Genomic DNA, 15,684 nt, shown 5'->3' with positions numbered 1-15,684 from the left:
CTCAATATTAAATTCCACCGTAAGCCAGCAACCGATCCGACCGATTTTTCCGCTGCTCACGGATCCCGAAATCCCACAGTCGAACAACCAGGAGGTAGAGAGTGTTCTCTGCCTCTGCCGAGTGAAGCATCTAGGTTGTTGACTCGAACTTCCATACGAACACCTGTGACACCGGAGTGAACCAGGGTAAGAGAGTTCTTCTCTTACTCGCCAAGGGTCTTGGTCACCCAGTGCCGCCTTCCGGCTACACGAATCGATGCGCCAGGAGATAGAGAGTACTTCTCTATCTCCGCTAAGGGTCTTAGCCGCTCGATATCACGTCCAATCACGATCCAGCGCTTTACCCGCTCACGGCCGCCGCTATCCAAGCCCGCGATACCGCATCACCCGCGCCGAAATCGTACACCGTACTTCAGCGAGCCCGCGCGCCCGCCACTCCGCGAGACTCCGCGATCTCCGTGTATCGTCGCTTTACCGGCGTCCGCAAAATCCGCGGTATCTGTACGTCACCGCCATTGTAACCGCGTCCGCGATCTATTGTACATATCCACCGCTCCCGCGAGCATCTCTATGTATTCACGCATAATTGAATAAACCTTGTTTCGTTTTGTTATATTTTACCGAGTTTTGTGTTTTCCTCCGCGCCTACTCCGAACCTTGACCAGCCGCGAGCTAAATCCGCGCTTCGGAAGCTAGGTTGTTTTACCTATAGAGTGAAACATAACTGCACGGAGGGGGTGTCAGTCCCCCGGAGGCGAGATTTGCAAATTTTAGCGAAAATGTTACTCAAAGGACCAGAGGGGGGGTGTTATAGTCCCCTCACGACTAACAAAGATTTAACGCGATGGCAAATGTGCGCATGCAGCGTACTTATAAAGCGAAAAGCGACTCACCGGGATGCGCCGCTCGCCTGGACTTCGCCGGGTCTCTCGTCCTGTTCGTGGGCCTCGTGGTCGCTCCGGGAACCTCGGTTGGTCCAGCATGCAGTTGCAATCAAGCGAGAGCAGAAGCCAAGCAAAGCAAGCACGTGCAAGATAAAGCAAGCAAGCAGGCACTAGTGATAGCAGGCGAGAAGTCACGTTCATGCAACCGGGCGCTCCTCAAAACCCCTGATGTGTGGGGTGTGTGTGCGTGTGCCGTGAGACGGCTTGGTGCAAGTTGACTCGTTGGGGTACAGACTGTGAGTCCGTCCGGTCGGATGGTTTGACTGAGTTCCCGCGGTCCTGCAAGATGTGCCGCGGGCGAGTAGTTGTTCCCTTTTCGGGGGGAGTGGATGCCGGCAGCGGATAAGCGATGGCAGCACCGATAGGTGAGTCGCACGCTTTGCTGTTCGCGATCCGCCGACGTTTCGCGCGAAATTTACAAGAAAAGAAAATAACTAATCGACTTATTACTAATGTGTATATACAGCTATTTACATGGCGGTACGCCAAACATCCCGCCCACCAAAATACGACATATTTTAGACTTGAGTGGGCTCCTCTGGCGAGTTATCCACAGACAGAGGGCACAACTTCACCAGAGGGCGGGTGAGCACGCCATCCGCCGTCCGCACCGTAGCGACCCGAGCGACGCTGTCACGGCCCGGGTGCAGATCCACGATTCGCCCTCGCCTCCACTGCAAGGGAGGGGCGTTTTCGCCCTTTACCAGAACCAGTGTGTCCTTTTTTACCGTAGGTGCCGGTTGCAACCACTTCGGTTGCTGTTGGAGGGTGTGCAGGTATTCGTCATGCCACTTCTTCCAGAACTGCTGGTGCATATGTTGCACCATTTGCCACCGATCGAGTTTGTTCACCGGTACGGTTCAGGTTCAGGTTGTGACCGGACGGTACAAGTTGTGAGCCCGATTCCGGCGGATAATATTCCTATCGAACGGTTGCCACTCGGTTTGACCTCTGACTACCGAGAAGGTAAGTTCGCATCAACACTACGATAATTCGCAAGACGCTAATAGGATTTCTTTGTTTCAGACTGATGTCCCTGATGGATCACCGTTGCTGCTTCTCATCCCTGGATCCTCGCTTTACATCGCATACCAGATAGAGGTAAGTAAGGATAAAATATTTATATCCTAATTATTGGATTTTGTTTCAGACTGATGTCCCTTGTGGATCACCGTTGCTGCTTCGCGTCCCTGGATTCTCGCTTTACATCGCATACCAGATAGGGGTAAGTATGGATAACATAATTATATTCTACTAATTATGTCAATTTTGTTTCAGATCGACGCCCGAAATGGATCGCCGTTGCTGTTTCCCGTCTCTGAATCCTCGCTTTACATCGCATACTAGATAAAGGTAAGTCCCGATAATTATGTTAATTATATACTAATACGCTTCTTTTCTTTCAGGTTCCTGCCCAGGATGGATCGCCGCTGCTGCTGCTGTGCTTCCCCGGATCCTCGCTTTACATCGCACACCGGATTGCCGCTGGACAACGTTGGATCATCGCCGAAGGACAAGGTAAGTAGAAGGTAAGTATTAATAATTTTTTATAATTAATCAGGAGACTTTGTTTCATAATTAATTATTCTTTAATTCCAGATCATTATTTCAACACTACAGGCCGTTTCACAATGTTATAAAGGTACCTCACAACACGAGTTTCTCGCCTCGGTGTGGATGTCGCTTTATTCAATAAAAATTGCACAATTATTTAATTTGCATATCTCGGCTTATTAGTTTCGTTGACACGATGCTTTCATTCCTGATAATTAATCCCGTCAGAGGACTCTGTGCCCCGCGACTGTTGTACTATGATCACGCACTCGGCAGTGATCATCACTCTATCATACAATGTTTGTACGCGTAATTAACGCAGGAGTATTCGGTTGTAATATATACTGATTAATAATGTCCGCACAATATTCCGTATCCGCATAATCCAATGCTCGCGGTTGTTATATACTCGATATGCACTTTCGTTAATTAACAATGTATCCAAATTTCAACTCGACGTATTGTTGCTAACACTTTATTGTATTTGGCATCTAAGTGCCCCTCGCTATTGTTAAGACGAGTAATTTTACGCGATAGTACGCGGGAGTTCTCGGTTGTAAAGTATAACTCGTATGCAGATAGTACAGAGTGTGATACGTGTGTTCGCCACGGCTATACCCGAGAGACTGCCTCGAGCGGTCGCTCTCGCTTGGCCTCCCCACTTATGCCGAGTCGCTCCCACTCCCGGACTTTCATTTTTCGCCTATTGTTCGCGGCACGTACATCTGGCAAGATCATGCGAAATTACCCTGATATTCACAACCCTCTCGCGTGCTCTTTTGCGCACTTTCGCTCTACGTTCGTTCCAGAGGGTTGCCGTGGAAATTTCCACGCGCAACGCAGTGCGAGAACCTTCCGGCTTTGGCACCGCTGCACCAGGTTTTCACTCCCGGAAAATTTGCGACGCCGATGGCGCCGACCCCTGCGCACCTCCTTGGAGATGCCCTTGATGATGATTCCTGGTGATTTCCTTGTAGAGGACATCCGGGTGACATCTTGGTTGTTGGCCGTTGACACCCTGGCTGAGTTTTATGGAGGCTCCTAATGCCCCTCCGAGCCTTTGTTTCCGGAGACGGTGCGTTTCCCGGGAATCTCATCGGACAACGACGTCGACCCCCTAGGCGGGTGTCCCAGGACTTTCTACGGTAAACATTCCGTTTAGGGGGCCCACCTCCGATGGCCTTGACCTTCACATATGTTGTCAAGGTCACCCTTCTGAGTGACCTTCAAAAGGTTTTAGTCGGGGGTCGCTTTTTATTAAAAAGTTATTAACAAAAAAAAGTTTGGCGACCTCACCGATTTCAGTGACCTTGATATATGTTGTCAAGGTCACGACTCCGAGCGACCTTCAGAAGGTTTTAGCCGTCGATCGTTATTCGTTAAAAAATTATTAACAAAAAAAGTTTGGAAAATACGTAAGTTAGATGACGCGTTTTACAAGTATTTAATTGTTTAAAGCGCGTCACTAATCTACATAGGTTAGATGATGCGCTTTAACAGTATTTAATTGTTTAAAGCGCGTCAACTAACCCATGCGTAAACCATTTCGGGGCTACCGCACCTCCCCCGAAAGCAGGGGGGGTATGAGTGAACCTCGGTCCGCGTGAAAAGTGTATGCGTGAACTATTTCGGGGCTACCGCACCTCCCCCGAAAGCAGGGGGGAGTGTGGGTGAACCTCGGTTCGCGTGGAAAGTGTATGCGTGAACTTTTTATGCGTGGAAAGTTAATATGCGAGATGCCACATGAGTTAGATGACGCGCTTTCAAAGTATTCAACTGTTTAAAGCGCGTCATCTAACCCATGTAAGTATTCTCTGCTTTAACAAAAAGACTTCAATTTATCAACAATTTATTGCTTTAAATGTTTGTGTTTTGGTAAAGCAGCGACTTTCTCGCGAAATAAAGTATTCCCTGCTTTAAAGAAAAACGTAATATTGGTCGTTTATGCCTCTCAGTACTTAAAATAACTGCTATATTTTCGAAACTTTTTTTGTTTATAACTTTTTAATTAAAAGCGACCCCCGACTAAAACCTTCTGAAGGTCACTCAGGAGGGTGACCTTGACAACATATGTGAAGGTCAAGGCCATCGGAGGTGGGTCCTCTAAACGGGATGTTTACCCTTTCTACGACGGATTCCGTCCTCTGTTCCCGGGGAAGATGCGTTTCCCGGGGAACTCATCTGATCACGACGCCGACCCCCTGGGAGGGTGTCCCAGGTCCTGGCGAAACGGATGGATGCTCTTGTTTCCGGTAAAAACGTGTTTCCCGGGGATTTCGTCGGACAATGACGCCGACCCCCTAGGGAGGTTTCTCCGGTCCTTGTGAGACGATCAGACCCCTTTGTCCCCGGAGAAGATGCGTTTCCCGGGGATTTCACCGGACCATGACGTGAACCCTCTGGGGAGATATCCCAGGTTCTCGGGAGACGGTTGCGTCCCTTCGTTCCTGGGGAAGTCGGTTTTCCCGGGAACTTCGTACGAAGATGACGCCGACCCCTTGGGAAGGTGTCCCAGGTTTCGCTCAATTCTCTGGGCGTCCTCGCTCCCGACGACGATGCTACGGAAGCGCCTATACGCCATAACGTTGGCACCTCGTGTTACAGAAACTTTTTGTCCTAAGGAACGGCACTGTATATTCCAGGAGGAACGAAACCCTGGGTGCCGTTCCTTTTCGAGATTAAGGTAAATATTGTTAAATTACATTTTAAGAATCTTTACATTTTTTGATGGATAAATTTGTTAATTCAACGAAGATCTTGAAATTTAAAAATTTTAGGGTAATTAATTGAATTAAATACAAAGTTTTTTAAAGTTAAGGTTAACTTTTTAGGTTAAAACGAAATTGTACACAATATATCCCAGGTAGAATAGAAAGTCATAAAATGTCAAAGTGACCTCAAATGATGTCTAAAAAATGATTAAATTATGATAAAAGGTGAATTTTGTAGTCATATTCTCATAATTTTGACGTCACTTTGACATTATCATGACTTTCTGTTCTACTTAGAATAATCCTTTCTTTTTGTATTTTAATGTATTAGAAATAGTTGTACATAAAATTATTCTGACTTATTGCTATTTTAAAATAATTAAATGTATACTGAAAATTACTGTAATTTAAATATCAACTTAATTATAACGTGCTTATTATTATTATTTCTATAGATGGATTCTGTACAATCAAGGAAAATTAAAATTAGATACGGTGAGAAATGTATGAAATATATATGTGACAAATAATACTTTGAAGAAAAGTGTCTTAAAAGATTATTTTCCTGACGGTGGGACTTTGACATATCAAATTGATGGGGAGACATATCTATTAGACACGGATGCTCAATTCATTTACGTAAATGCAAATGTGGACATTTATGATTTCAACGTTCCAAAAGGTTTGTATAACATTATCTTACATCATATACTTTATACTATACTCATAATTATTGTAAAGAAATGTTATTTTGAATAATATATAGCTATATAACTTGCATGGCTACAGTTTTCAAAAAATAATCTATATTTTTCTAGATGTACCTGTTTCACAGCTCAATGGAAAAAAACGTAAACGTTTTCATGATATTCTTGAAACGTTATATTCAGACAAAAAATCAGATTGTGTTAAAAAGAAGGTAAATTTTATGATGTGTGTTCTATTTTTTAATATTTAAAAATAATGACAATAACAATAATGACAATAAATGTAATAATTTCAGTTATCTCAACAAAAGATAGTAAATAAAAAGCAAGGAAATTTATCACTGGAAGTTGAAAATTCATCATTAGAAGTAGATGAAATAGAAAACAAGAAGACTTTTATTAAAAGAATTCTACATCTTGGATGGAAACATAGAAACCAATTAAATTCTAGATACGAGTACATGGGTGCAACAGTTGGACCAAGAATAAAGATTACTCTTAATGGGAATGAAGATTATCCATTACAAAAATTAAAGGACGTTCTTCTAAAAAAATATATCACCGAAAATAACAAGTATTATTTTGAAAACTCCACAGTTGAGATAGGCACATTTAATGAAACAGTAATTGAGTCTTATATTCATGATGGAAAAAGATGTGACTTCTGGAATTTTTGCAAATACCACTTGCGCAGAAAAAGTCATATGTTAAGTCTTTACCTTCTTACAACAAAAAAGAACACATGTATTTCTAGTAACAAAGAGCCATTTGAAATCTCCAATAAACCTTCTTGCTCTTTATCAATAGATAAATGCTCAAAGGTTGCTTATAATTTATCAAACATTTCGGAAAGTATTCATAAAATAAATGACATTAAATTCGAGAAGAAAAGTAGTTCAGGCAGATCTTCAAGTACATCAGGTTATACATCAGGCTTAAATCAAATTTCAACAGCTAAAAAGAAAGATGAAAATATTAATATCTTTGAAAAGTCTATTTTATTACAAAAATCTACTGACTATACGATTGAAACAAAACGAAAGCAAGAAAAAAGCATTTTAGAAGATGTAACCAATAAAACAATTTCTTCTCAATTTCGAGTACCTGTTCCACAAAAATATGAGAAGTTAAATGTCGATGATATTAATGTTAAAGATTCAGTATTTTCTTCGCAACATTCCAAGTTGATAGATAGCAAGTCAAGACCAAAGAAATATATAATAAATATAATAAAAATCATGGAGAGAATGATGATACTTTAGCATTTTCAGAAGTATGTAATAAAACGCTTGACACTAAAAAGATTAATTCTTTAAAATTATTTATTCAATTGATAAATGAAAAGGATATACAATTTTCTGATATTATTCTTGGTAAAGGTGCCCAAGGTGTAGTCACAAAGGGAAAGTACTTAGGCTCGCTCGTCGCAATTAAATCTGTGCAAAAAAAAAACCGATGATAAACTCATCTTGCGAGAAATAATGCTTCTTGACAAAATTAGACACCCTAACATAATTTCAATAATGGCTGCTTGTTCAAGTATAACGCAATTTCATATTGTTATGGAATATTTTAAGTCTGACTCTTTATTTGATATAATTTTTAAACCTCAAGTAAAAAAAAATTATTTTTTAAGTTTAGGAAATAAAAACAAAATAGCTTACCAAATAAGCTGTGCACTTACGTTTCTGCATTTACAGCCAGTACCGATATTACACCGGGATATAAAGCCAGGTAATATTTTAGTTAATGAAAATTTTGAAACCAAACTCTGTGATTTAGGATTAAGCACATGTAAGTCTGTAATTGAAAGCTTGCAATCAACACAAGCTGATACAATACGAGGCACTTATTTGTTTATGGCACCTGAAATTCTATTACATAGACAGAGAGCTAGTAAAAGCTCAGATGTTTGGGCTTTTGCATGCACACTAGTTGAATTATTTAATGAAGAAACAGTGTGGGAGACACGTAACTTCTTTAATGGTTGGTGCTGTGCCAAAGAAAATCTTGCAGATAAAAATGTTCCTAACATGAACAAGGTTCCATTTTACTTAACAGAAATGTTAACAAAATGCTTTAACTACGATGCTACACAAAGACCAGATATGATTGAATTATTAAATTTGTTTGAAAGGATTCAAACATAATTATTTTGATATAAAATTTTATTCAAAGTATTAAGAATAAATTTTTTTTTAATTTCAAAGAGGTATATTATTTTTAGTACTGAAAACAGTGCACTCAGTCAAACTTATTATTAAGTATATTATTAAGTATTAAGTACAAAGTTATTTCAATTTCAAAGAGATATATTATTTTTAGTATTAAAAACAGTGCACTCAGTCAAACTTATTATTAAGTATTATTATTAAGTATTAAGTACGAAGTTATTTCAATTTCAAAGAGATATATATTATTTTTAATATTGAAAACAGTGCACTCAGTCAAACTTATTATTAAGTATTATTATTAAGTATTAAGTATAAAGTTATTTTAATTTCAAAGAGATATATTATTTTTAGTATTGAAAACAGTGCACTTAATCAAGCTAAGAGTTTCTAGTTTATTTTACTTAAAAAATGTATTCATAATTTGTACAACAGTTAATAGTTTTAAACAATACAATCAGTAAACTGTGTGCTTTATTTTCTCACATATGCAAAAGATTTCATCTGTGAGAAAGTAATATATTATACTAAACTGTAATTTGTTTTCTTAAATAACTGCATTCACCATTCATAATTGAATATTAATTTTTGCATATTCTTTAAATATCTGAAACATTGTTTAAAATTGTTACTCAACATGAAGTTAAAAGGTTTATAAAAAGTTAGTAGTAGTTTTAATAACAATCAAATGTTAATAGTAATATTACAATTTATATCTTGATCTGTAGACATATGAATAATGTATTATCAAGTATTTCTTCCTGTTCGCGAAATCGCTGATTAATCCCGGCGATGGAAGCGGGATGAGAAGGACGCGCGTGGAAGGTGTTAACTAAATCTTCACTTTATTTTGTGTAACTCAGACCACAATCTGAGCCGTCTTTAATGCGTCTTTAATGCGTCGAAATTGATACAATCTGACCTGAGAATCGATGAGCGGTGTATAAATGAGGTGTATATAGTCCGTGTAAATGAGAGGCAATTATATTAATTGCCGTCCTCTTCGATGAATCGCCCGTGAGCTGGTGAGACACGTGGCGGTCGGCACTCGCGCACATGTGAGCCTGAGTCGTCGTGTTGATGTACCCGAATAGAGCTGGATGAGCGGTCGCTTTACATGTTAATGCAGTATCTCGGCAGCTGTAATCACTGCGATGAGCACTTCGTTGCGTAGTCACAATCGAAAATGCACAGAGCACACGTCGTGCGTCTGATCACTGCGCGGCCATTTGTACGACTCTGAATATCGCGAGGAAGACGTTGGCGATGAGCGCGCCCGTGCGCGGCGCAAGCTGCCGCGGTGATCGAGCGTCGTTACCCGATCGATGCTGCCATCTGATCTGACGGCGCAGCGTTAACGGAATCTCGAACACTTCCATTGAATGTTATTGAAACTCAATTGTGTATTTAATATTTATGAATAAAAGGTATTTAAAAAGTCTGCGTTTTTATTCTCTAATTATTGTCATTATCAAATTATTAATTTTTAGAGGGCCGACATTTTTTCATTAGAATTTCGAATTTTTTTGCGTAAAATGTATACATATATATAACTTATATATTCCACGATATTATACATAATACATGATATACTGTTCAATTTCAAAGAAATATATTATTTTTAGTATTGAAAAAGTGCACTTAATCAAACTTATAGTTTCTAGTTTATTTTACATATTTCAAAAATGACTTCATAATTTGTACAACAGTTGACAGTTTTAAACAATACAATCAATAAATATTATACAGATATTATACATAATACAGTATTATACATAACACTGAAGTTCAATAAGAGATTTAAAATACTGTTAGAAATCTATTGTTTCTCATTCTCAATAGCATCAATTATATCTATATACAGATTAAATGCTTCGAAAGCTGTACCTGGAGTTGGAGCGTCCGTAATAAGGCTTACGAGTTCTTTAAATTCTGGTTTAAATAATACAGGTCTTTTAGCATACTTTCCTAATAGAATATCAATGTGTGTTTTAACCAATGGTTTCTGATAATTTTTTCCTCCAAAATTTTCAGGTAAATAATATAACTCATTTGGTATTCCACCAAGAACATTTCTACTACTCTGTTTGCGCATTCTGTGCTCATTCCATTCTTTCTTCGTGATTTTTATATCTTCTTCAATCAGGTGACCAAAACAATAACGTAAACAGTCAATGTGTAATGGATTGTTTATCTCAATAACATTTTCATATTCCATTTTTTTAAATAAATTAAGATAGAAGTCACCCATGTGTTGCCGAAATTGACGCCAATAAGATTCAATTCGCTGGTTGTGCGTACTTTTTCCTTTTAAAAAACTCTTCTCACCTGTATGTTCATCTGTGTGATGATACCGTAAAGCAATGTGAATACTTTCCATATGTGAAACTTCTGTTCCGTTGTCTGTTCGAATGATAGTTGGTAGAAATCCATGTTTTTTTATTAGTTGTAAATAATAATAAGCGATAATTTCAGGGCAATTATTTGACATTGAAACATTAAGTGATAATACTTTTCTGGAAAAGCCATCTATAAATCCATAGATAGCAAAACCAAACCTTTTAAGTTTATCGTACCCATTTGCATGGTAAAGATAATTTGGACCTGGAACCGAATATATTCTTCTTTTCAATTTGTACCGGCTCCGAGCTTCAACTCCTTCAGGATCAATTATTTTTAACAATTTCATAACAGTTTTTTGTTTAACTTTCAGTTTATAAACTGTCTTCAACCTTTGACACATTGACTTATATCCCAAATTACACCCACTTCCTTCTAATTCCAATATAATAGCAAGAACTATTTCCTCGATTGGACTCTCATTTATATTTTTTCGTCTAAACCTATTTTGAGCTAAGATTCTTGATAAAGTACGCATCGAAATTTTAACATTATGCTTTTTATTTAATTTCTGAAGAATTGCTTCATAACAATAGTTCTTATAAAAATACATTTTAATTTTTTCAAAATGGAAAAGATTTATTTGATTCATCTGTAAAAATATCAAAGAAAATAGACAATTAGCTTCCTTGTACAAATATACAACTAAATAGAATACATATGATAAAATTTAAATACCTTTTCTTTAACACAATCTGATTTTTTTTCTGAATATAACGTTTCAAGAATATCGTGAAAACGTTTACGTTTTTTTCCATTGAGCTGTAAAACAGGCACATCTAGAAAAATATTGATTATTTTTTGAAAACTATAGCCAAGTTATATAGCTATATATTATTCAAAATAACATTTCTTTACAATAATTATGAGTATAGTATAAAGCATATGATGTAAGATAATGTTATACAAACCTTTTGGAACGTTGAAATCATAAATGTCCACATTTGCATTTACGTAGATGGATTGAGCATCCGTGTCTAATAGATATGTCTCCCCATCAATTTGATATGTCAAAGTCCCACCGTCAGGAAAATAATCTTTTAAGACACTTTTCTTCAAAGTATTATTTGTCACATATATATTCATACATTTCTCACCGTATCCAATTTTAATTTTCCTTGATTGTACAGAATCCATCTATAGAAATAATAATAATAAGCACGTTATAATTAAGTTGATATTTAAATTACAGTAATTTTCAGTATACATTTCATTATTTTAAAATAGCAATAAGTCAGAATAATTTTATGTACAACTATTTTTAATACATTAAAATACAAAAAAGGGTAATTCTTCAGTTTAGCTACAACAGCACAAAAAACGATGAATTTAGGCTCATTCGACGCGTTTTTGCACGAAACAACCGAATCTGGCAGAAAAAAGTGTCGCTCTGCCCCGCGACGCGAGATATTAATCGTTAAAGTTGACAGGAATCAGGATATGATTTCTGTCATACCGACGACATGTAGCAACACTGAACGTGCCCTGCGGCCACATGCGCATGCTTAGTAGTCGCACGCGCATGTAAAACTGCGCCAATTTTAAATGAATCAATCGTGCAGAATAACCAAGCATCTCGATTCAAGCAGTTAGGTCTCACGCTGGGAGTTTCTTTAATTTAATTATGCGTGGGAAGCACACACACACACACACACACAACCCCCCCGTTGCGAGGGTGGGGGCCTTTGGCCCCCCCTTCCCCGCACCCACCCCGCCGGTAGGCTGCGTGGACCTCGCTTTACAACATAAAGTACATGCTAAGTTGTAAAACGAAATTATAAAGCACATACATGGAGGGGTGCAAGGGGGCTTACATGCGTGAGCGCACGTGAACAGAAAGGCTTTTCTCCCCTGCACCCTCCCCCATGCATGTACTTTATAATTTCGTTTTACAACTTAGCATGTACTTTATGTTGTAAAGCGAGGTCCACGCAGCCTACCGGCGGGGTGGGTGCGGGGGAGGGGAGGCCGAAGGCCCCCCCTCGCACCCCTCGTTGTGTGTGTGTGTGTGTGCTTCCCACGCATAATTAAACTAATGAAACTCCCAGCGTGAGACCTAACTGCTTGAATCGAGATGCTTGGTTATTCTGCACAATTGATTCATTTAAAATTGGCGCACTTTGCATGCGCGTGCGACCACTGAGCATGCGCATGTGGCCGCAGGGCATGGTCGTAGTAGCTGCATCTCGTCGGTATGACAGGAATCATAACCTGATTCCTGTCAACTTTAACGTTTAATATTTCGCGTCGCGGGGCAGAGCGACACTTTTTTCTGCCAGATTCGGTCGTTTCGTGCAAAAACGCGTCGAATAAGCCTAAATTCATCGTTTTTTGTGCTGCTGTAGCTAAACTGAAGAATTACCCAAAAAAGAAAGGATTATTCTAAGTAGAACAGAAATTCATGATAATGTCAAAGTGACGTCAAAATGATGAGAATATGACTACATTCACCTGTTATCATAATTTAATCATTTTTTGGACTTTATTTGAGGTCACTTTGACATTTTATGACTTTCTATTCTACCTGAGATATATTGTGTACAATTTCGTTTTAACCTAAAAAGTTAACCTCAACTTTAAAAAATTTGTATTTAATTCAATTAATTACCCTAAAATTTTTAAATTTCAAGATCTTCGTTGAATTAACAAATTTATCCATAAAAAAATGTAAAGATCTACTCAAAATGTAATTTAACAATATTTACCTTAATCTCGAAAAGGAACGGCACCCAGGGTTCCGTTCCTCCTGGAATACACAGTGCCGTTCCTTAGGACAAAAAGTCCCTATAACACGAGGTGCCAACGTTATGGCGTATAGGCGCTTCCGTACGATGCCCTCTTCGGGAACCTTGCTCCGTCGGCAACTCCGATACAGTGAATTCGTGTACCGGATATGGGGAATGATCCTGTGGTCCCCCGCTTGTGTAAATTGTTCTGGTTGGAATGCCTCGCGTTACCGGCCGTCGCCTTCATACCCTCCGTCGGTCTCTTTTCCGGCGAGCGTGCTCGTCGGATCGTTCCCAAACTTGCCACCGAAGCGCGCGGTCGCAAGGTCAGGGTATGAAACTGCCACGAGAGGCTCCAGGGTGAGGAAATCCCCCGGGGAGAGCACCCCAAGGTCGCTGGGATCTGAGCTGGTGGGACAGAGGGGTCTGGAGTTCAGGATAGCTTCTACTTGGGTTACGAAAGTACTGAACTCCTCCACGGTGAGAATCTGTGTCCCCACTACTCGCTTCAGGTGGGTCTTCATCGATTTGACCCCGGCTTCCCAAAGGCCACCGAAATACGGCGCCGAGGGGGGGTTGAAGGCCTACTGGATTTGCTCCCGTTCCGAGGCGGCTTGCATGCAGCCGACGAGCTCTCGCTGAGCTCCAACAAAGTTGGTGCCGCAGTCGCTGTATATTTGCGAGCAACGGCCGCGTCTAGCGATGAAGCGCCTCAGGCCTGACAGGAACGATTCTGTGTATCCTCACGTGTAATACCTCGGGTCTCCCGCGTGGCGTGACTGTAGTCCTTTGTGCTGTTTGTTCTGGGAGAGGTTTTTTAGTGGGTGCAAGCCCCACATATTCTGACAGCCGGGGTTAGGAATGCGCGAGGCATTTTCCTCCTCCAACGAGAAAAAAAAACGATTCTGTAGATAGAGAAAAGGCGAGCTCTAGGTGGACTGCCTTGGTGGCGAAGCAGACGAAAAGGCACACGTAAGCCTTAAACGGCAGGTTGCTCCGCGAGAACGACAATTGTAGACTGGAAACGGCCCAGCGTAGTCGACTCCGGTGATCGAAAAAGGCTTAGCCTGACGTACTCGATCTAACGGTAGGTCCGCCATGGGCGGTTGCATCGGGCGTGGATTCGCCCTAAAGCACCGATAGCAGCGCGATAGGCGCATTTAATGGCCTGATGGGCCCCCAGGATCCAGAAGTTTTGTGACAAGATATAATATAACGCTCGACGTCCCGGATGCAAATGTAGGCGGGTGCGCTCTACTATAAGCTCCGTGAGTCGATGTCGGATAGGCAGCAATGCTGGGTGCTTAGCCTCATACGAAATGGCGGAATGAATCAATCTGCCGCCCACCCAGAGGACTCCGAGAGCGTTCAAGAAGGGGGCGAGCTTTCGCAGAGGTTTAGAGCAACTCTGATTGCGTCCTAATCCACTAATGTTTTCTGCAAAACAACGCGATTGAACGAATTGACGAGATATTACAAGGTCGAATGGAATTCGATTTGATCCACGGCGAGAGTGAGCGTGCTTGGTCTAGTTCTGTTAACGAATCGGAGACAATATGCGAACGTGAGCGGGGTCAAGAGCCCTCATGGATCAAAGATGCGAGTTCGTTCAGGACCTCCGAGTGAGGTCCGGCTGTTTGGCGACACCCGACGAGCCCTCCGTGATAGCGGGAGGGACATGGCGATACGCTAAGACGGCGGTAAGGTCCTACCGTTCGGCGATACCCGAGTGGTGATACGCCGAGACGGCGCGGCGGTGTCCAAGGGCACCGTGAGTGTAGGTGACTCGACGGTGCGCGATGACGAAATGAGTGTGTAGGGACTCGACCTCGTCAACAAACAAAACTATGGTTACGCGGATATCTTCGCCGCGACGTGCCCGTGCAACGCGCGGACGAGAGACCTCCCGCTTGAGTTTGTGACCCCCGAGTGTGTAGGGATCCCGTCTAACTGCCAAAATCGACTGAGAGTGAGTCGAGAGTCAGGAACGAGTGTGTAGACCGAGATGTTTGCGTCGACACCGAACCAACGAGAACCCAACCAAAAATAGAATTAAAGGCGTCTGGTTCGCCCTTCTTCCCTACACGACGACCGTCTCGAAGCAATGTCGTAAAGATCTCTGCGTCGATTAAGATATCGATGGAACCCGGTCGGTGATACTGCGGATCCGCAAGCTTCAATCCCTCTATGTGTTTCCACGCTCTTTGTTTGACTTGACTACTAGGTAATTGGGCGGAGATGCGTGGGAGAATCGTAGCCTCTATCGGAACGCGAGTATTGCCATTGCCCTGTGCTTGAATCACGAGTGAGGTGCTACCTCGCGTGGCCGCCGCCTTAGTATCATTTACCGCTAGGACTACAGTACGACACTTGGTTCGTCCGAAACTACCCTTTTTCATGCAGTTTTCCGAAATGAAATTTAATTGACTGGCATTATTCAAAAGAATGCGAACAGGGAACGGATTTCCGTG

At 40.9% G+C, this 15,684-nt stretch overlaps 1 protein-coding gene and 1 long non-coding RNA gene across 2 annotated transcripts in view; both read left to right on the top strand.

The window, feature by feature from the left end:
• LOC139811721 (uncharacterized) overlaps nt 1–15,684 on the top strand; it is a 398,927-nt gene that overhangs the window by 267,465 nt on the left and 115,778 nt on the right. The gene's annotated exons all lie outside the window — the stretch shown is intronic.
• LOC139811409 (probable serine/threonine-protein kinase DDB_G0267514) lies at nt 845–8,187 on the top strand. The gene is given in 5 exon segments (XM_071775702.1): nt 845–1,074; nt 1,678–1,837; nt 2,095–2,169; nt 7,112–7,374; nt 7,376–8,187. Coding segments are annotated over 5 exon segments (1,419 nt in total). The 3' UTR covers nt 8,067–8,187.

The sequence above is a fragment of the Temnothorax longispinosus genome, chromosome 4 (genome assembly GCF_030848805.1).
Source record: "Temnothorax longispinosus isolate EJ_2023e chromosome 4, Tlon_JGU_v1, whole genome shotgun sequence".
Classification (NCBI taxonomy): domain Eukaryota; kingdom Metazoa; phylum Arthropoda; class Insecta; order Hymenoptera; family Formicidae; genus Temnothorax; species Temnothorax longispinosus.
Note: the sequence above shows the minus strand (reverse complement) of the source record. Positions and strands in the feature narration are given on the sequence as shown.